General features: G+C 41.4%; 1 protein-coding gene across 16 annotated transcripts in view; it reads left to right on the forward strand.

Annotated features, from left to right (window-relative positions):
* Window positions 1-13892, forward strand: part of foxp4 (forkhead box P4) — a 126433-nt gene extending 112541 nt beyond the window's left edge. For all 16 annotated transcript variants that reach the window (XM_029113800.2, XM_029113804.2, XM_029113806.2 and 13 more), the window contains exons 15-18: window positions 5578-5699; window positions 6957-7023; window positions 7638-7813; window positions 8123-13892. In XM_029113800.2, coding sequence (XP_028969633.1) covers window positions 5578-5699; window positions 6957-7023; window positions 7638-7813; window positions 8123-8276 — 519 coding nt within the window. In that variant the 3' untranslated portion in view covers window positions 8277-13892. The remainder of the gene's footprint in view (window positions 1-5577; window positions 5700-6956; window positions 7024-7637; window positions 7814-8122) is intronic.
* Window positions 13893-22144: the final 8252 nt, after the last annotated feature.

Below are 22144 nucleotides of genomic sequence, written 5' to 3' on the forward strand. Positions count from 1 at the left end.
CTGACAGTTAACTTGTCAAAGAGTATTATCCCCCAAGAAATATGAAGTACTTTGGAAAGGGTATGAATCAAGGAAGTCTGTCCAGTCATGGCAAAAGGAAGCCATAACTAACCAACTTCTTGCCAGTGAACTACAATGCCTAACTGGCCCAAGAATCCTGCCCAAGTTGTTGCCACTTTACAGATTTTACCATTCCAAAAGCTTTTGGAGCCTGACAGGCACCTTCTCCGAAGGCTAAGGCCAATGTCATTGTCAAATGGAAGATGCCTAGATAAAAGCCCAGATGGGGTATTCATTGTTTTAACCCTTTGCTGTTACCTTATTTTACAGTTGAGTTTTCTCTCAAGATTTTCCACTAAGGTCAGGGACAACTTAGTGGCAGATTGCCTCTTCAGGGTGGCCATTTACTGAGATTTTGTCAATTGATTTACCAGAGAGCAAACTTGGCATGCTTTATTTTTGTGGCACAGTTCCATGTTAGGTGATTCTTATGTGGGGCTCAACTAGAGAGAATTGGAATTAGAGAAACCTGCAAATAAACAAGGACAGTATAAGTGAGCTTGAGAGTTTTGTGTAGCCAATTTGTTTTCAATAGAAATACCCACCAAAAAAGAGGACAAGGACAGAATATGAAACGTTAAAGAAGTGAAAACACATTTAAGGTCCTTATATTATGAAACTGTAGTTATTTAATGTTTTTGAAATACACAGGAAACTTCAACTCCTTTGATCTTTATGATGCATTCATATTTACATCATAAATACACCTGCTCATTAGGGCATTCTACCCAATACTAGACATGCATATCTAATAATGTGGTCGGTGAATATATGTATGTATGCAGAGAGATAGAGGTCTACAAATGCTTGATCAAATCTGTTTCTATAGGGCAAAGATATTTTACATCCTATTTTACTAATTTGCTAAATGATCCATCTCTTCACACCGACACACGGCAAGGCTTACACCTTTATTGTTTTCCATGTATGCATGACGGCACATCTGCCTCTCACCCCACCAGCAGTGGCAAGAGGAAGCCAAGAAGCTGCCGTCAACAGGAGTGCCCACAACTTTTGTTTCTTGCCGACCGGTGGCCAATCAGAGACAGTGTGCCTGGTCCGTGCTGATCCACCAACAACCTGTTTTGACCGCAGTACAAGATCTGATTATGTTGGTGTCTGACTATTCGAAATTAGACAACACCACTTCAGAGTCGCACAAAGACCCCAACGGAAATGATTTGAACTCTGTTTGCCCACATGCCACTCACCATTTCAGGACAAATAATTGTGATGAGACCTACAGGTGTAGCTTTTTGTATATCGCTGGCTACTGTTTCTCTGTCAGAAAATAGTAGACAAATTATATATTTATGTGATCATTTCAATAAAATGCTGATTGCAGGGTATTTCTACACTCTTGTGGTCTCATCACAGTTATTTGTCCTGAAATGGTGAGTGCAATATGTTTGCATATATATCAGATTAAATCCAAAACCACATCAAACTGGTCTCATCCCAATTTTTGTCCTGAAATAGCAAATACTTTATGTGGGCACATTTCACCAGGGATTCCAAGTCTTATACAAACGTTTCCCCATATCCACGTGCACTAGCTAATTTCAAAATAATGGGCGTGACTGGTAGAAAGAGAGTGCAATAAACATGTTATTAACAGGATCACATACATATTATTTGTACCGCTTGTACATTAGATTGTATTTATATAAAACTTTAAATTATGTATGTAGTTTAGAAAATATATCAGAGATCACGACAGCCTGGAATTGTGCCCCGGTTTACAAAATCCTGGCTTCTTCAGAGATTACTTCTCTTGATGATGCGGTTCAAGCCACTCTGCCTGCTGTCTGAGAAAAATAAATTGTTCAAATAAACAAGGTGTCATGGCAGGCGGTTATCTCTTCTGGTCTGAAAGCCCCTTTATGGTCATGATAAAGCAATTGTGCAGTGGGCTTAACAAGTCTACACACCCTTAATGAAAATGCAGCTGTATTCATGTAAAGGCTGAAGATCTTGTAACCAACAAGAAGATATTTAATCGAAAAACAAATGGTTAATATCTCTGAAAAACAATATATGATGGAAAACTATCATTGACTGTGTACACCCCACAACACTGAGACTCTGTTGAAGCAACTTTTACTTGGATCACAGCATTGGTTAGGGCTCGGTACACTGAAAACAATCACAGGATTTAGACATTTTATCCCACTATTCTTTTCTGAGGAGTTAAAGCTCAGTCAGCTTGGTAGGGGATCTCCAGTGCACAGCCCTCTTTAGGTCAGTCCATAGGATTTTTTCTGTAGGATTGATCTGGGCTCGGACTGGGCCATTCCAGGGCAATCATCTTTTTCTAAGACATTCAACTTTGTTGATCTGACATTGTGCTTGGTATCGTTGTTGTGTTGCAAGGTGAAGTTCATTTCAGATTTCCTGGAAGAGGGCAGCAGGTGTTTTGCAAAAGATCTTGATATTTGGAACTTTTTTATTGTCCTCTCCCAAGCATCATGCTTCCACCACCTGCTTGACTGTAGGCGCTTTGGATGATGAGCCCTGTTGGCTTTGCACCAATGTATATATTTTGGAATGAAGGCCAACATTTTCTCATTAGACCATATCACATTTTGCCAAATGGCTTTGGGAGATTGAATGTGTCTTCCAAAATGTATACAGGATTAGATGTTATTCTTTATGAGAAATGGCTTCCATCTTGTCACCCTACCTGACAGTTCAGACATGGAGATAATTGTGCTATGCAGGGAGTGCCCTTTTCTGACACAATTTCCTGCAGCTCCTTTAAGGTTGCCTCCTGGGTGATCTTTTTCCTTGCCCTGTCATATATTTCTGCAATGGCATATATTTTTTACAGATTTTTGCAATGTCCTCGTTGTGCAATCATGTCTCCACTTCTTAATGATTGTCTCCGCAGTGTTCTATTATATATGAAATGCCTTCAAAATGATTGACATCCCTCTCAGAAATAAGCTCATGAAAATAATTTCAGTTGACTCAGTTGACTTCAAATTATTGTATATGATTTGGAATGTGATTGGTTAAATACGAACATAGCCACACCCCCCATTATGAAGATTGTGCACTCTTAAGGCCCCAATAGACCATGGTCGCATGGCACATTGAAACGTTTCTTTCTTGCAGTGGAACATGGGCTGCTCGCATACTTCTAATCTTTCACTATGAAAAACAGAAGAGAGAAGCAGACAGAGAGTAATAAAATATATCTCGGACAAAGGGAGGTGCACGATCTCCTGACCAATCACAGTACAAATCAGAAATTAAAGGAAAGTACATTTCAGTGTTGACTTCATCATGTTATGAAAATGTATTTATTTTCTGGTGGTTATGAGCAAATATGTCTGTAAATACATGGCCTAATGGATAGAATATTTGTTGTCTTGGTGGAGGGGTTTTATGAGCAACGTTTCTTTTGCCTGACATGGAGATTTTGTTTTCTTTCCGTAAACCAGATAAGGATCAGCATTGTGGGGAGTCACCTTGTTAGTTCTGATTTCTTACACCTGGGCTGGGGTAAGAAATCTATGTTTTAGTTGAAATTAGAGATTCTAAGAGAGCAAACACCTTCAGTGGTCTTCTCCACTTATTGAGCCAGCCTGAACGATATTTTCTATCTATCCTTAGTTTTATGGGTCGTTATTTTGGTTGACTTTTTCTGGTAAAAATCTGGTGGTTAATTATACACCGTAAATCAATATTTTTTCTGCTTACTCAATAATTTTTTTGGAAACAATCCCCCCAACTCAAAGTAATACACTGGCAATACTTGAAATGTGAGAGCAACTCCCTTATAACATATCCCTATTAACTGAAACTTTTATATCATTATGCCTTCTGAATTATAATGATTAATGTTACTTCAAAAATGATAATTGTTTTAGCAAACATACAAGTGTAGGTTCCCTACTTTAATGATTAATTAAATCATTAATTGCCCCAATCACTAATTTCAGTCCATCTTAGCAGCTCACGTCTTATTATAGAATATCAGTTCATGCATAATGACCAGTTATAACTACCAGCAATACAAAATGCTTCATATTATTTTTTAAATAAACTTAAGAAGTCATACATTCAATATTGTGTAAATGAATCAGCAAATAATATTTACATAACAATATATACACAATTAAAATAATATTTAGTTAATTACCAGTTATTTCTTTGAGTAATAATAAATCTTATTGACGTATGACTTACTATCACTTTTATGCTTTGATTTCTACTGATCAATCCAAATGTGTGAGTAGCCACTACTCAGTCTCCTCAGGCTGTTACTTTTCACATTTTGTTCGGTGTCTTTTAGAATCTATTCTCTCATATTTCTTTACTACATTTGTCTCATGCCTGTCTCCTCCTTCTCCCTGTCTCCTCCTTCTCCCTGTCTTCTCCTCTGTGTCCTCGTCCTATCTCCTTCCCCTTTCTCTTCCTCCTGTCCTCTCTCCCCGACTTCTCCTCCCTGCGCCCTTCTCTGTCTCCTCCTTACTGTCTCTTTCTCCCTGTGTTCTCCTCTCTTTCTCTTTGTTCCCTTCACCCCCTGTCCCCTTCTCCCCTTCTCTGTCTCATTCTCCCTGTCCCGTCCTCCCATCCAGTCTACTCCCCTTTCCCAGACTCACCCCTACCCCTCTCTGTACATCTTTCTCTCCTCTCCATGGTGTGGAGTGTTTGCGTGTGTGTCTGTCAGGTGTGTGTGTGTGTGGCATGTGCTGTGACCTGCTGTAAATGACTGCTAATGTTTTAACTGGGAGAATTAGGCTTTCATCACGGAGACAAATGCAAATAGCACAGAATAGCAGAGGAGGAGCGATGGAGGGGTGGCGGGCTGAGATTGGGGTCATACTCATTTACAAAACTGAGCATCACGGCTCCAAGGAGATGGGGGGTGAGAAGAGTGGAGGGGGGGTTCCGGGCCTGATTATGGTTTGTATAATTACGTGTGTGTGTATGTGTGTGTGTCTATATGTGTTTGTGCGTATGCGTGTGTATATGTGTGTGTGTGTAATTACGGTGAGGAGTGATGCTTGCTCTGCCGGTCCCTCCCTTACGGATTAAAAAAGCGTGTCACAGAAAATATGCGGGATTTAATTATAGACGAATTAAAATTGGTAATGAAATTGGGCATGAACAAACTACAAATAGCAGATGAAAAGGGAGGACTGTCCCTAGGGGAGTGTGACGCAGATAGCTGTGTGCATGTGTGTGTGTGTGTGTGTGTGTGTGTGTTGGAACTGATTACAGAAATGTTGAAATAAAACCAGGGAGGGATGCACATCCTTGTCTTAGTTTAACGGCACGGACAAGAGAGTGTGTTCGTGGTGTCGATGTGTGTCCAAGCTCCTGTGGAGGAGTCCTCTTTTTATGTCTGTCTCATCAGGAGTCATATTTGTTTCTGTTTAGGAGAACGTCAAATAATCATTATACTGTGCTCCTCCCAGTCAGGAGTTCTCTACAAGGCAATAAGGAGACATCAAATGTTCAATCAAATGTTCTTTACCCCCCCCCCCCGTCTGTCCCTCCACTCAGAATGCTGTCCGCCACAACCTGAGTCTGCATAAGTGTTTTGTGAGGGTGGAGAACGTGAAGGGGGCCGTGTGGACTGTGGACGAAGTTGAATACCAAAAGAGGAGACCACCAAAGATGACAGGGTATGAAGTCATCACAAGCACATTTGTCTCACGCATGTATCGTCTTGCTGTGCACTCGTGTATCATGGTGTATCTGAAGGTATCATGGTGTATCTGATGGTGTCATGGTGTATCTGATGGTATCATGGTGCATCTGATGGTGTCATGGTGTATCTGATGGTATCATGGTGTATCTAAATGTATCATGGTGTATCTGATGGTGTCATGGTGTATCTGATGGTATAATGGTGTATCTGATGGTACCATGGTGTATCTGATGGTGTCATGGTGTATCTGATGGTATCATGGTGTATCTAAATGTATCATGGTGTATCTGATGGTATCATGGTGTATCTAAATGTTTCATGGTGTATCTGAAGGTATCATGGTGTGTCTGGAGGTATCATGGTGTATCTGATGGTATCATGGTGTATCTAAATGTTTCATGGTGTATCTGGAGGTATCATGGTGTATCTAAATGTTTCATGATGTATCTGGAGGTATCATGGTGTATCTGATATCATGATGTATCCTGCAGGTGTTGGGTGTATCATGGTGTATCTGATGTTATTATGGTGTATCTAATGGTATCTTGTAGGTGTTGGGTGTATCTGATGGTATCATGGTGTATCTGATGGGATCATGGTGTATCTGATGGTATCATGGTGTATCTGATGGTATCCTGCAGGTGTTGGGTGTATCATGGTGTATCTGATGGTATCATGGTGTATCTGATGGTATCCTGCAGGTGTTGGGTGTATCATGGTGTATCTGATGGTATCATGGTGTATCTGATGGTATCATGGTGTATCTGATGATATCCTGTAGGTGTTGGGTGTATCTGATGGTATCCTGTAGGTGTTGGGTCCCAATATGACCAAGCAGACCTGGGTTTCAACATGTCTCTGTTTCAGTATTGGATATTAAAGTTATATTATATTTAATTGTGTGTATTTATGTTTTTATAAATACATATTAAAAATACACTTCTCGATTTCTACTTTTCTTGTGTGTGTTTCATATCTTTATGTGCAAATGTGTGTTTCTTCCCCCTTTCATCTGTATTTGTCAACACCAGTACTGTGAAGTGGTCTATGTAAAATGTGTGTGTGTGTGTGTGTGTGTGTGTGCAGCATCTGTTTACAGTATGTGTGTATGTTTCTGTATAAACGGGTGTTATACTTGTTAATTGTTTTTGGCTGTAACTCCTCTGAACACATGTAGTCAATATGTCTCCTACACTCCTCCCCCTTCCCCCTTTTCTTTCTATCTCTGTAGGAGTCCTACTCTGGTGAAGAACATGATTTCAGGCCTGGGCTTTGGTTCCCTAAATGCCAGCTACCAGGTAAGTGTACACACACACACACACACACACACACAAGTATGCGGGGGGGGGGGGGCACTTCCAATTATTTTGGAGAGTTTCTACATTCGCTAACAACGCACATACACACACACACACACACCTCCCAACAAACACTTACACACAGACTCACACACTCCTCCCGACACAGACTTACACACAGGCTCCAACAGTCATCTCCCAACACACAATAACACACAGACGTACAGACACATACTTTACTCAAGCCAACTTCCACAGATGATTTATAGCATCAAGTATTTGTCAATTAAGGTCACTGCATAAAATTAGTTTCTGTCCTAGAAAATCTATTTTAGTTTCACAGAGTCAATTCTATCACACACATACACACACACTCACACACACACACTCCGTGGGCAACCTCACCACCTCAACACACACATGCAACAATGCGCTCCACTAAACCCTTGAGCAGTGAGGAGTAGTGCAGAGGTGCCCTCTAGTGGTGATAAGTGGGTATCCTGCAGAGTCATTCTTCCTTTTCCAACCACTCAGTGGCCTTTTCAAAGGAGCATTCTGAATGTTTATAAATACGTACCCTGATCTTTCTGTGTGTGTGTGTGTGTGTGTGTCAGGCGGCCCTTGCAGAAAGCAGTCTGACCCTGCTGAACAGCCAGGGCCTGGTTAACCCCTCATCTGCTGCCAGTCTCAACATGCTACACGGGATGGGTCACGATGACGTCAGCTCCACGGTGGAACAGGTCAACAGCAACGGCAGCTGCAGCCCCACACTCAGCCCACAGCAGTACGGGTAAGACACACACGCACACACACACAAACACACACACACACTCAGCCCACAGCAGTACGGGTAAGACACACACGCACACACACACAAACACACACACACACTCAGCCCACAGCAGTACGGGTAAGACACAAACACACACTCAGCCCACAACAGTACGGGTAAGACACACACACACACACTCAGCCCACAACAGTACGGGTAAGACACACACACACACACTCAGCCCACAACAGTACGTGTAAGACACACACACACACACACACACACCTTCATCTCCCTCTCTCTCTAACACATCCCTCTGTCCCTCAGACACCAGGTCCATGTGAAGGAGGAGCCAACCGAGGTCCAGGATGACAGCCGCTCCGTGTCGCTCATGGCAACTGTCACACAGAACATGGCTATGCCTAGCGATCGTGACGACCACGACTTGGATGATGACCTTCCGACAGAGGAGCTGGAGTAAGACAGGAAGAGCTGAACCAGTGGAAGGGACTCTGAGGTTTAATTCCGCCCTCTCCATTGGAGTGAAGAGAAATGAATACCACGTACAAAGAAGATAAGAGATAAAAAAGAGAATGTTTTTTTTAAGCAAGAAACCAACAACAACATTGACAACTTCAAACAGGGTTAGACCTTCATTCCGTACTGACGCAAAAATGACACTCTGGAACATTGCTTACTTGCCCCAGGCTTTGACCCGCCCCTCCTCCTCGACCCTATGAACAGCAGGTTGCCATAGAGCCATCTCTCAGCGGTGAGGGAGGGTCCTCTCTCCTCTGCAACCTGCTGATTGGACGGACGGCCTACTGTCTTTAAGTTCCGGCAGTTTAATTTTCACACCACTTCTAGTACACATCCAGCTGTGAGGAAACGTACACACACCAGATCATGTGTATATATTTTTTGGAGCAATCACCATGAGGTGTATACCTCCCCCCTCCTGTCCTATCGGTTGCTTTTCATTTTCTTTGTTTTGCCTGAAAGAACTGCTGGGCTTTGAGATGAAAGGAATGACCGTGGTGGTTTTCTCCACTATTACGCTACAACGGCTAACACATCAGAAACCAAGCATACAAGCCAGCCACTGATCCCTTGGTGAGACAGAGACTGGACGGCAGGATTCTGCCCTGTGCCCACTCTCTGCCCACTCTCTGCCCACTCTCTGCCCAAGCTCGACAAGACTCTGTTTACTGGTTATTCCAATTAAAAAAGGAGATTGTCATACCTTTAAAAAAAATTACAAAGCTTTCAGGAAAAGGACCCTTTGGTGCTGCACTCCTCCTTCGTGCGTGGTAGAGTGAAAGGCACAGGCCACCCTGTGAGAGACAGAGGGGAAGGAGAGGGAGTATCCACACACAGGTATCTGACTAAAATTGTTTATGATTACAGAATTAAAAAAAAAATATGATATCCAAAAGTGGTAGCTTTTTCACTTCCTTTTTTATTCTTTTTGTTTTATTAATATTTCCATGGCGATATGATTCCATTTCAAAGTGTGTTTTGTAAAAATGCATTATTTCTTCTTTTTTTGTGTCTTTTATTTAATTTGTTTTAATCTGCTTGTTCACACCATTCCAAACTCGTATTGCCTGCAACGAAAGAGTATTGTCCCCAGAAGACTGATGCCACACCTCCCTGGTTACCTTTCTTTGTGTCTGGGTGTTCCAGTTTAGATAACAGGAGATTGAGAATAGCACTTAGTATTGAGGGCCCACTGCTCCTGTAACACTCACCTACAGTATTATGCCCACATTGTATCATCCAGTTTTGACTTTCTTTTTAACTCACTTTCATACCTTGTTATTTTACCTTCTCGTAGTTAGTTGAGAAACATCAGCTGTGATACAAAGCAATGCTTTAAAAAAAGATATTATTGCAGTCAGAGAATACCTCATCCCACAAAGGTTTTGCTTGGAACTGTGTCCAAAATGGTCAAGAAATTGTGGGGAATTCTTTCTGCGGAATATGATGAACATGGCAACTCTGCTCAGTTTCACTTCAAAGTTCTATTGTTACTATAGTCACTGTATAGAAGCTATCTACAATTCACTGTGTGAGTTGGACTCAAAGGAATAGCATGTCTAGATTTAAAATATGTTGTTTTCAGTGAGCATAAAAGCATTACCTACTCTACAGTGCCATACCAAATTTAAACAAATTATTTTAATGTATTTTCTGCTTTTTCTCCCATTTTATTTTTGTTACAGGTAACCAAAGAAATGTTTAGAAAACCAAAAACCCTGTAGTTTATTTTACCCCTTTTGAGTTTATCCTCTAAAGAACTGTCCAAAACACAACAAACACCTGAAATTTAAATTATTATTGTATTGTATCGTAACTCTTACGTTGAATTTGTTCATGACAGTACTGACCATTCCAAAAACCAAAGTATATAATGCAAAATAGAATTTGGGGATGTTAAAAGCTTTTTACTTGTGTTAACTGGTGCCAATGACAACTCACATTAGGTATGCTACGGTAGAAGGCCAAAACCAATATAAACCAACAAGCTCTTTCAGTTCCTTAGATAAAAAAGAAAGCACTTAAAATATGAAACTCTATCTCTCCATGCTCAGGCTACCTGTGTTTCAAACACAAACATAAGACAGGCTCCGCAATAGGCAAGCCTGAAAGGGGATAGCAAATAATGATTGTTCCCTCATAAGGCACTTGAACATTTATATACCTGTATGTGACACTACAAGCCAGCAAAAAAGCAAAACTCTGTGCTGTTGTCAGTTATACCGGGGAAAAAATGGGATACCGGGCAAATAAAGTAAATTCTTTATTGCACTGCAAAAATGCATATTTTGGATTATTTTCCTCAACCAAAACACACATTGTGAAATATAAGGAACATTACTAAATTAGTGTAAACATCCCTTCATGCAATGCAGGAGAATGTTATTTTTTTACCTGGATGCCAGTTTGCTTGAATAGTGAATGGTTTTCTTACTGTCCCTTCTCTACTTCTCACCCACAGTATACTCTAGCAAACAGAACAGTTTAACAAATACCAAAAAGGGCAGGTGTTATAATACATAGGAATACAATGATTTTACCTAGCTCTATGTCATCATGCTCTCACGTAGCTTTTCACTCATATTCCCACAGTCTCAGTAGGTTTCATAAAGACGGATCTCATCCCAAACGTCACATCAATGGATAGGCAGGGAGGATTATTGAGAACAGACTTACCAGAATGACCACTTGTGATTACTTATTTATAGCAAAGAGGGTACAACTGACAAACAACAAAAACATACCAATGTGAAAGGAACACACCAAGGGACATGTCAACATCTGTATTTTTTCTAAAGCATTTGAGGAACGGTTTTGTCAAGTCAACTATTGCACTTCACACCATTTTCTTTCTTTTTTGAATAGAGGAGGAGTCTTTGTATTGACTTCTGGTGTCAAAGAGCCCTCTTTCCTGTCTACGTAGGGTTTTAATGCTACAGGTCACCTGACTGATTTATTACAAACGAAGTGTAAGAGGAACACCTTGAAACGAGAGTTAAAACCAAAAATAACACTACCTCCTTTTCAAAATGGTTCATAATAAAAGCCACTGGAGACCCGAAATATTTTCTTTTTTTATTCTTCGTCAATAATACGGAAATATACCAAAACTCTGCTTACTGTTTGAAAAAAAATTGGTGGAGCTCAAAAAGCTTTGTCTGGCTATCTGGACTCCAAATTCACGAGCGTTAGTGCAAAAACAAAGAGACTTTATAACCACGTTCCATTCTGTTAAAGATGACTGACTACCTCTCCTAAAACCACAGACAACCGGTGCATTCTCCTAAGAGTGAACAGTGAAGTGGTCACCATGTTTAAAAGGTCTGCTCTCAGTGTGTATTATTGCCCATTAGCATATGGCTCCGTGAACAGCCTCTTAATTGCATGCACGCATATTGATGAGCATGCTTTGCCGGCACCCAATGATAGTCCGGTCGTTAGCGGCGACTCAATGGGGCAGGAAGCTAGTTGTCAGGAGTGATGATAGGCAGAATATATCAGTGCCCAGCACATACACACACACACACAAACTAGTGCCCACCAGACGCCAGTGGCTCACATTTCACATTAATGCAGAGAACAGCTTTAAGATTTCTGTGATAAAGAAAACACACCCACACACACTCTCCCAGTCTGTAGTCATTGTGCTCTCCAAAGGGCCTTGAGTATCATTCAGAAAGCATCAGAGATGGGAATAATAGCCCTGTGACAAGGAGCTGGCCCCTAATGGTGAGTAGTGGCCCCTGTCAGTAGGAGCAAGACCTCTGATGGCCCCTCCTGGCTCCTTGGTTTAGACAGCTGAAGCTCTGAGTAACTAAAAATACTATCCAAAGACTAGCACAGAGCTCACTGTAGAGCCTCACTCACTGGGAGACAGACAATAGTCACACACGCAAAGGAATTTATTATTATTACTACTATAATTATTGTTATGATCCAAACTCTCACGAAAGAGGAACTGCTGCATTCAGTAAATAAATGATCTTGGAAGTCTCGTGCTTTAAGGTACACCTGTAAACCAAGCTGTTTTCTAAAGATGTAGATTGACATTTGTCGATGGTGTGTTAACAGATCGCCATAGACGCTTCTGTTCCTTCTCTGGCTTTGCTGTTATGTTGTATTATTGTATATTAACGCTTGGCTTAGCTCTCCAGGGCATTCTTTCCCATTAAGTCTTTTTATTTTCTGTTTTGTTAATTTTCTGCACCTGTTTAGCTATTGTAAAGCTTCCAGCTTGGATTCCTATACTGTATTGCTAATGCTGAAGTGTATGTATTTATCTGCAGGTATCTTGGTTTAATAGTTTTTTCCTTTATTCAGTTTTCTTCATAAAACGTCTGGGACGATGATTTTTTAAATGTATCTCAAAAAAATTAAAGAATTAAAGTTAGATAAGTGGTTTAGGTAACACCTGTTTGTATATTTATCTTAGCTAGGTCTATTTTGATACTTTTTGTCTCTGTACTGCATTTATGCATTTTTAAGGAAAGAAAAAGAAAAACAACAGAAAACAAACTCAAAAGTTGACATCATTATGTATTGATGATACCTCAGAAGGACTTTTCTCTAAGACAGGACCAAAACCTCAGAAAAACAGAGAAATAGGAAAAAGATAGCCCCTTTTAATGGCAGAACAATGGAAAGATGGTGTTGTTGGTCCTTTAGGTGCCAATATGTGTCCTCTGACAATTATTCCTCTGATGACCTTTAACCCTCAAAGCTGTCAATCACTCCACAGGGCAAGTGTGCGTGGCTCTGAGTCAAAAATCTTTACGTCAGAGTCCTTGTTTTCTTTAGTAACCACATACACAATCTACAGGCCATCAGAGATTTAGTTCATTCTCAATCATGCACCAAAGGTAGGCACTGCTCTTAAGCAACAAGGTCAATGTCTTATATTTCAGAAATGTCATCTACCACCAAGCTGTTTCCCTTACCTCAAACAATTCTTAACGTTGGCCACTGCTTTCATCTCTCAGACTCCAGGGACTTACTTGGCCCCGCATCTGCTCTATGATTGGACAGCTCTGAGGTGTCATGTTGAGGAAAAGGGGACTAAAAAGGGGAGTTGCCCGATGGTATTAACTTCACAGCCAAACAAATGTAATTACCACTTCAGCACTCCTCTGGTTGTATGATAAGAATGTGTGTACATTTTCAGCAGTGACTTTCTGTAACGTTACTTAGTTTCAGTTTACTTGTTTACCTCTTATCTTTTTATTTCCTTCTGTTCGTTTATTTTTCAAAGTGTGACCCAGGCGAAGGGGCACAGTTGTGTTTTTTGAGATGGTCTAAAAGAGGCTTAAAAAAGGTGACTTTGCCATGAGACCTTTGCCCTTTCCCCCCTTCCCTGGGTGGCCATGTAATGCCAGTCACTGCCCTTTTCCTCATGCTGTATAAAACACACACATATATCTGTGTATTTGTAACCTGAATCTTCTTGTGTCTGTCCATGCAGACAATAAAACAAACTGTACAGTAGGTCTAGTTGCATGTAATCTGTACTAATTATTGACAACGGCATTATAAAATGCAATAAAATACTTATTACACTGTCTGACTGTGTCAGTGTGATGTTTTTTTATCTGGCTGGGTGATGGAACATCACCTCACAAACCTGTCCCAAACACCTGCCTTATACACTTACCTTATACACTTATTTAATACATTAGCCGTATACACCTGCCATATACAACTATCCCATTCATCTGCCTCATACACCTACCACATACCCCTGCCTCATACACCTACCCAAAACCCTGCCTCATACACCTACCCTATAAACCTGCCTCATACACCTACCCTATAAACCTGCCTCTTACACCTACCCACACCCCTGCCTCATAAACCTACCCCATACCCCTGCCTCATACACCTACCCCGTACCCCTGCCTCATACACCTACCCCATACCCCTGCCTCATACACCTACCCCATACCCCTGCCTCATACACCTACCCTATACACCTGCCTCATACACCTACCCCATACCCCCGACTCATACACCTACCCCATACCCCCGACTCATACAACTACCCCATACCCCTGCCTCATACACCTACCCCATATACCTGCCTCATACGCATACCCTCTATACCTGCTTTATATACATGCCTCATACACCTGCCCCATATACCTGTACCATACACCTTCCTGATAAACATACCACATACCCCTTCCTCATATACCTATCCCATACACGTTCCTCATATACCTGCCTCATACTCGGACCTTGTACATATGCATCATACATATATCCCTATACAGCTACCTCATACACCTACCGAAGACTAGCTCAGAGCTATTTCATACAACTGCCTTGTGCACCTACCACAAACACCTGCTTCATACACCTACTTACGACACTGACCCCATACACATGCCTCATACATCTGCCTTGAAGATATACCTCTTACATCTACCTCCTACACATGCCTCATACATCTGCCTTGTAGACCTGCCTCCTACATCTACCTCATACATGGCTCATACACCTACCCCATACACCTGCTTTATACAACTACCCTATACACCTGACTCATACATCTGCTTCATACACCTGCATCATACACCTGCTTTATACAGCTACTCTATACACCTGCTTCATACACCTACCCCATACACCTGCTTCATACAGCTACCCTATACACCTGACTCATACATCTGCTTCATACACCTGCATCATACACCTGCTTTATACAGCTACTCTATACACCTGCTTCATACACCTACCCCATACACCTGCTTCATACAGCTACCCTATACACCTGATTCATACATCTGCTTCATTTACCTGCCTCATACACCTACCCCATATACCTACCCTATACGGCTACCCTATACACCTGACTCATACATCTGCTTCATACACCTGCCTCATACACCTGCTTTATACAGTTACCCTATACACCTGACTCATACATCTGCTTCATACACCTGCCTCATACACCTACCCCATACACCTACCCTATACGGCTACCCTATACACCTGACTCATACATATGCTTCATTCACCTGCCTCATACACCTACCCCATACACCTGCTTTATAAAGCTACCCTGTACACCTGACTCATACATCTGCTTCAGACACCTGCCTCATACACCTACCCCATACACCTACCATATACACCTACATCTTACACCTACCCCATACCCGTGCCCTCATACATCTACCTCTTACAACTGTCTAATAAGCCTGTCTCATACATCTACCTCAAACACCTGGCTCATACACATACCAATGCACGTGCCTCATACACCAAACCCACACATATGCCTTATACATTTGCTTTATAGACCTGCCTCATGCATTTGCCTCATACACTTACACCTGCCTCATACATGTTCCTCAAACACCTGCCTCATTTACCCGCCTCATACACCTACACCATAAACATGTCTTATACACCTGCCTCATACACATGCCTAATACACCTGCCTTATATACCCACTTCATACACCTACACCATACACCTGCCTCATGCACCTGCCTCATATACCCACCTCATACACCTACACCATTCACCTGCCTCATACAACTGTCTCATGTGCCTGCCTCATACACCTACCCCATATACTTGCCTCATACATGTTTCTCATACAACTGTCTCATACACACGACTCATACACCTATCCCATACACCTGAATTATAGACATGCCTCATACATCTGCTTTGTACATCTTCCTCCTCCAGCCTTTCCCTTTCTCTTCTAGCTCAATAAAGCTTAACTTCACAATACACTCACACAACACACACCATGAGCCATAAGACAAACACACAACACACACTTGCATAATCCACAATATAGGTGGAGTCCCTAATGAAGGGAGAGTGTTTGAGATCCGTGGCATCCATTTGTGTTTGTGATGTGTCGTTGTGGTTATTGTTTGGACAAGTGGAGGTCTTTCTATTGTAAGGCGTTAATTCCGCTACCAGTTTTACTATCCTATTGCTGATGACATCTAGTCACACTCACGTCAGATTGGAAAACCCAGGGCACAGACATTATTTTAAACATCAGTTGAGTCTTCATTTATTAAGATTTCAGCAGTTCACTGGTGAAACCCTATTGCTTTTGTTAGTGTTATTATCATTATTATTATTATTATTTTCACTTGTTTGTGTCCAGTTGCTCTACCATCCCAGGGATACCTGAGTCAGCCTTCTCTCCTGACCAACTAGCTTGATGTGTTCCTCCTTACGTTCATTGTGGGCGTTGTGGGAGGGACGGCTGTTCCCACATCTGGACCAGCAGGTGTGTTCTACCTGGAGGGAGCAGCTGTTGCTGTGATACAGTGAGTGGCCACCAGGAGGGGTAAACAAACCAGACAACAGATGTAGAAGATTCTAAACACTATGGGCCTGTCCTTCCTTCCTTCCATCCTTCCTTCCTTCACTTTTTCCATCCTTCCTTCCTTCCTTCCTTGACTGAGAGCAAATAGGCATGGAAACATAACACTACTGTTATTTAATAATCACTTTAATTTACCAACAATAGAGCTTTTCATAATGACCACCCTCTGGAAATGTCCAGTCAAAGGATGACTTTTAACTAAAGTGACTGGTTCATTGTGCTTAATGTTTCATCATGGATCAAAGTGTGCTGTGTGAGAAGTTGCTCACACCCCATAGATGATATATTCAGCGTGCGTGTGCATGTGTGTTAGAACTCCCTCCACCCTGACAGACTCAGACTTCCACTGGGTGGAGTTGTGTTATTCCAGCCCAGCTGAGAGACATCCGCTTCCTTTCCTCTCTCTGCTCAATCTTTATTTTCTCTCTTCTTTCTTTTCTCCATCTTTCACCCTTTTTCTCTCTCTCTCTTTCTTCACGTCTCTCCTCCTCCCTCTCCTCCTCTCTCACCTCCTCCCTCTCTCTTTTCTTCCCTATGACTCTTTTGTCTCCCCTCACCCAGACTCCTCCTTTCCCACTCCTCAGGGTTTGAAATATGCCCTAAAGCTTATCTTTAAACCTCTGTTCGCCACTGTGGATATGTTGCCACAGGGAAAAAATTGAAAACTGTTGAATGTTTCTGGAAAGTTTAAACTTTATTTAATCTGGTGCTTTTTGTGAACTACTACATTAGTCACAAGGGAAGAAATGTGTTCTTGACGCCTAAATTCCCGTGACATTTGGTTTGCAAGAGACTCATACTCATTCTAAAGATTCACACACACATACACACACACACCCTAACACCATATGCATACTAAAGAGAAACTCTGTACAGTACCTAAGGTGAGCCAAGGTGCAAAACACAGAGGTGTTATTCTTGGCTTCGTACTCTAGTGTTTGGCGTAGAGGTGCTATTTATATTAAAATATTTTGTATTCTTCATCCGGAAAGAAAAAACTGCACAAACTCGATCTGGGGCCTTATGTGTGTACATTTGTGTGTCTGTGAGCATGCTCTCAGCCTGTGACTTTATGTATCTGTGAGCATGCTCTCGGCCTGTGAGTATCTGCGTCTGTGAGCATGCTTTCAGGCTGTGAGTTTGTGCGTCTGTGAGCATGCTTTCAGGCTGTGAGTTTGTGCGTCTGTGAGCATGCTTTCAGGCTGTGAGTTTGTGCGTCTGTGTGCATGCTCTTGGCCTTGGAGTTTGTACAGTATGTGTACCACTGGTCTGGGGTATACTGAATGTGTAAATGAGAATGCATGTGTCTATTCATGTGTTCCAGCTGGCTTCCATGAGTGGTGAGTGTGTACGCATGCAGTAATAGTAAGTAGAGTATGTCTAGCTGTTAGCTTTACCATTGCCCATATAGAGGAATACTGAAACACTGAGGTCCAGGCAGACCCTCTGAGTCATACTGTACACAGACCTCTACCTCTCTCTGCCTCTCTGCCTTTCTCCATCCCGCCTATGTGTGTGTCTGTTTGTGTGTCTGTGTGTGTCTGTGTGTGACTGTGTGGGTTATGCATACTAGAGGCTGCTTTTCTTGTATGCTGACTCATTCTAAACAACACAACACAGAACATGTTTGTCAATTTCTTCAGCTTGGATCAGCGTACTGGACAGAAAAGCTTTACTATATACCGCATTCACACTTTGAGGTTAAGACAAAAAATAATAATACGCACGCAAACATATCCACAACATCCAAGTGATTAAGGAACATACTCAAAGTATTCATGTTTATATTTGGACTCATTACCCACACATCAAGATTTCACAGACTCCTTTCAAAATCTAACATTTGATTATAAAATGTGAGTTTTAACTGTTAGATTTTGGCATTTATTCACATTAGTGTTAAGGCCTTGGTTGTGATAGGGCTCAAACATAAAACAAATAAACTGATAATTTAAGACATTTATTCCAACTGGTTAAGATGGTTTAGGACAGGGTTAAAACTTTTTTTTTTTTAATGACAGCCTAATTGTAAGATAGAAGTCGTTGCTCAGAGCTTGGTTTATGTACATCAGCTATCCCTGTCCACAACACACTTGCCTACATGACTGAAACTGCACTCCCTGTTGCCTCTAGTGGCTGATTTTGATATCCTTGTGTCATGGGGACCAGGACAAAAACCTATTGCTGTCTGTCTGGGTGGGACCACAAGCCTACCCATCCTGCACTACTCCATCCAGTATGATCTTTTGGTATAAAATAATGTAAAAAATTATTGCTATAAAAATTATTATTTATTCCTGCCTCTAAATTAAAACCTTTATCCGGTTCTTGTTCTGATCTTGACCAGATCTTTTTTGTTAAAGATGAGGACATAACCCAATCAAAGTAATACCTGATCACAATCGTCGACACCTTGCTGAACATACAGCCACATCAGGATATGAAATATTGCAGGACAGGGGTCACTGGTAGAACCAGGTGTAAACAGGTAATTTGCCACCCAGACATTCACTATCTGGAACTGTCCACATCAAGTCCCATAACTGATCAGCCAGCCACCCATACTGCAATTACAACTGTTGTCATCTTCAGTGTACTAATGCCTGTGAAGAGAGCAGAAGACCAGTCTTACAGGCTCCTGAGGACTCACTGAGAAAAATAGGTAGAGAGAGGGGGTAGAGGTCGAGAGAGAGGGGGACAGAGGTAGAGAAAAACAGAGATAGAGGGAGATTGAGGGAGAGTGGAAGAGAGCTACAGGAAGAGAGTGGTAGAGAGAGAGAGGGAGAGAAAGGGAGAGAGGGCTAGAGAGAGAGAAGGAGAGGGCGAGAGAGAAAGGAAGAGAGCTTGAGGGAGAGAGAGGGCCCCAGCTGCAGAACAAAAGCATCTTTGTAAGTGATTAGAACCACATTTTCTCCCTCCTTCTTCACTTCCCAGCTACGCTGGGCCGTTTAAACCCACTGAAAACAATCAACGTCAAAAGTTTAAAATAATACCCCAAAACGCCAGCAGATACCTATAGAATATAACGGCAGGCTTCAACTTCTTCCCAATCATACAAAACACACACACACAACCACGGCTGAACACATGGTTTATCCTTCCCAACATATTTATTTAAATCTGACCTCCGCTTTTTAATTATTGCGCAGTCACTCTCTCTACTCCTCTCTTCCCTTTATTTCCTTTCATTCCACTTCTCCCCTTCCCGTCCCTCTCTGCCTCCCCCTCTCCGTTCCCTGTACTGTCACGTTGTTCAATTCTGTGCATGTTCCTACGTTGCCTGTGACACTTCATAGTCCAACAAGTTCTCTTCAGGCATCAGACAATTGATGAGCCCAAATGCATTTGGTGGACACATCTTTAGATCCTACGTCCTAGAAGTGAATAATCAGTCCACACCTTTGTTCTTTGGACCCAGGTAAATTCATGAGAAGACATATAGAGGCTTAAATCTTGAACAGTAGTTTTCCTCATGGCCGTACTGTACAGTATTTATTTGGATTTCCTGGGCATGGAGCCAGTCTAGCAAGTGAGGATATCAGCTATCTTGGATTACAATGTTTGACCCAGTAGTCTGATCCTCTATCTGTTTAGCTACACGCCTGTTTGACCCAGCAACAGCTCTCTGGGTAATGTCATGTTTAATCCATTGGAAAGGCATCTGATTGGAGCGGTCAGAGGTGTAGAATGTTTAGGGTCAGTGCCATATATGGCTGGCTGTCAAATGATGAGCTGGCATGTTAAACTGCAAACCATAACTCAAGATTGGGTCAGGTCTATTTCTTGACCATGTGAGTTTACTTAGTAAAAGGTCTGGGACAGAGTTAGTTATATGTAGTTGTAATATGTACTTAGTTATATGAATGGCCAGGGATTTTACCAGCCCATGTGATGTATGTAAGAAGTCATGGCCTGTGAAGATAAAAGGCTAGTGGTCACACAAACAGATTATCTTGTTATTTTAGTAAAGGCTTGTGCTTGAGAAGTTGATGGTGCACTGACTGGTAGGGTCTTTCAGATCATGGCCTACCAAACATTAGAATGGTAACTGACTGGTAGGGTCTTTCAGATCATGGCCTACCAAACATTAGAATGGTAACTGACTGGTAGGGTCTTTCAGATTATGGCCTACCAAACATTAGAATGGTAACTGACTGGTATGGCCTTTCAGATTATGGCCTATCAAACATTAGAATGGTAACTGACTGGTAGGGTCTTTCAGATTATGGCCTATCAAACATTAGAATGGTAACTGACTGGTAGGGTCTTTCAGATCATGTCCTACCAAACATTAGAATGGTAACTGACTGGTAGGGTCTTTCAGATCATGGCCTAACAAACATTAGAATGATAACTGACTGGTAGGGTCTTTCAGATTATGGTTTACCAAACATTAGAATGGTAACTGACTGGTAGGGTCTTTCAGATTATGGTTTACCAAACATTAGAATGGTAACTGACTGGTAGGGTCTTTCAGATCATGGTTTACCAAACATTAGAATGGTAACTGACTGGTAGGGTCTTTCAGATCATGGCCTACCAAACATTAGAATGATAACTGACTTGAGTATTTTAGATTAAGCCTTACTGTACCAAACATCAGAAGGATAACTGACTAGTATGATCTTTCAGATTAAGGCCTACAGTACCACACAATGAAAGACTCACAGGGAGTTTGTTGCCTTACAAAGGTATATTTGTTTTCACTTGCTTACAATGTGAGAAATGTGTTAACATGTTAATTTGACTAATTCATTGTTTAAAATGAGACAAACACTTTTGTAGGCTCCATGACATCATGCTAGAGGGTAACTCTTTCCCAAACTGGCTTCAACCAGGTGGTCCTCTGCTTGATTTAGTCAAGGAAATGGGTCTCAAGGAACTCTTGGATGTCCCCATCCGCAACATTTTATTTTATTGGCTACAATACAATAATGCAAAAAACACAGTAATGCTATTTAAAATTGGGACAATTAAGGGTTCACATCTGAAAGAAATCAGAAAATACCAGAGTTATAAAATGACAGCCAGTACGGAATGCTTTCAAGTCACACAGCTTGATGTTACAAGGCAATAATACCTTAACTAACATCACAATAATTATGATGTTTAAAAATATAGTTTACAATTACTACTCTCCACCTGTTATTCTTTTTATTTGATTTTTTATCGAGTTTTATACATCGTAATGCATTACATCATGAAATAGACCAACACATTCACAGTTACAATTCATGTTTAGACTATTGCTTCAAACCCTACTGGGTTTATGTTACAATGGGAATACACATATGATCATAATTTCGTCACATGGAGATACGTATCTTTATTCTAACGTATCTCATCCTGTGTTAGTCTGGTTGAAGTTTTGGGGGTAATTCTAAGTGTATGCCTGGAGGAAGCGCGGTAATCAGTGCTGACTGTAGTTTCCTGTCCAACAGTCTAGAGCTGTT

The sequence above is a fragment of the Esox lucius genome, chromosome 17 (genome assembly GCF_011004845.1).
Source record: "Esox lucius isolate fEsoLuc1 chromosome 17, fEsoLuc1.pri, whole genome shotgun sequence".
NCBI lineage: Eukaryota > Metazoa > Chordata > Actinopteri > Esociformes > Esocidae > Esox > Esox lucius.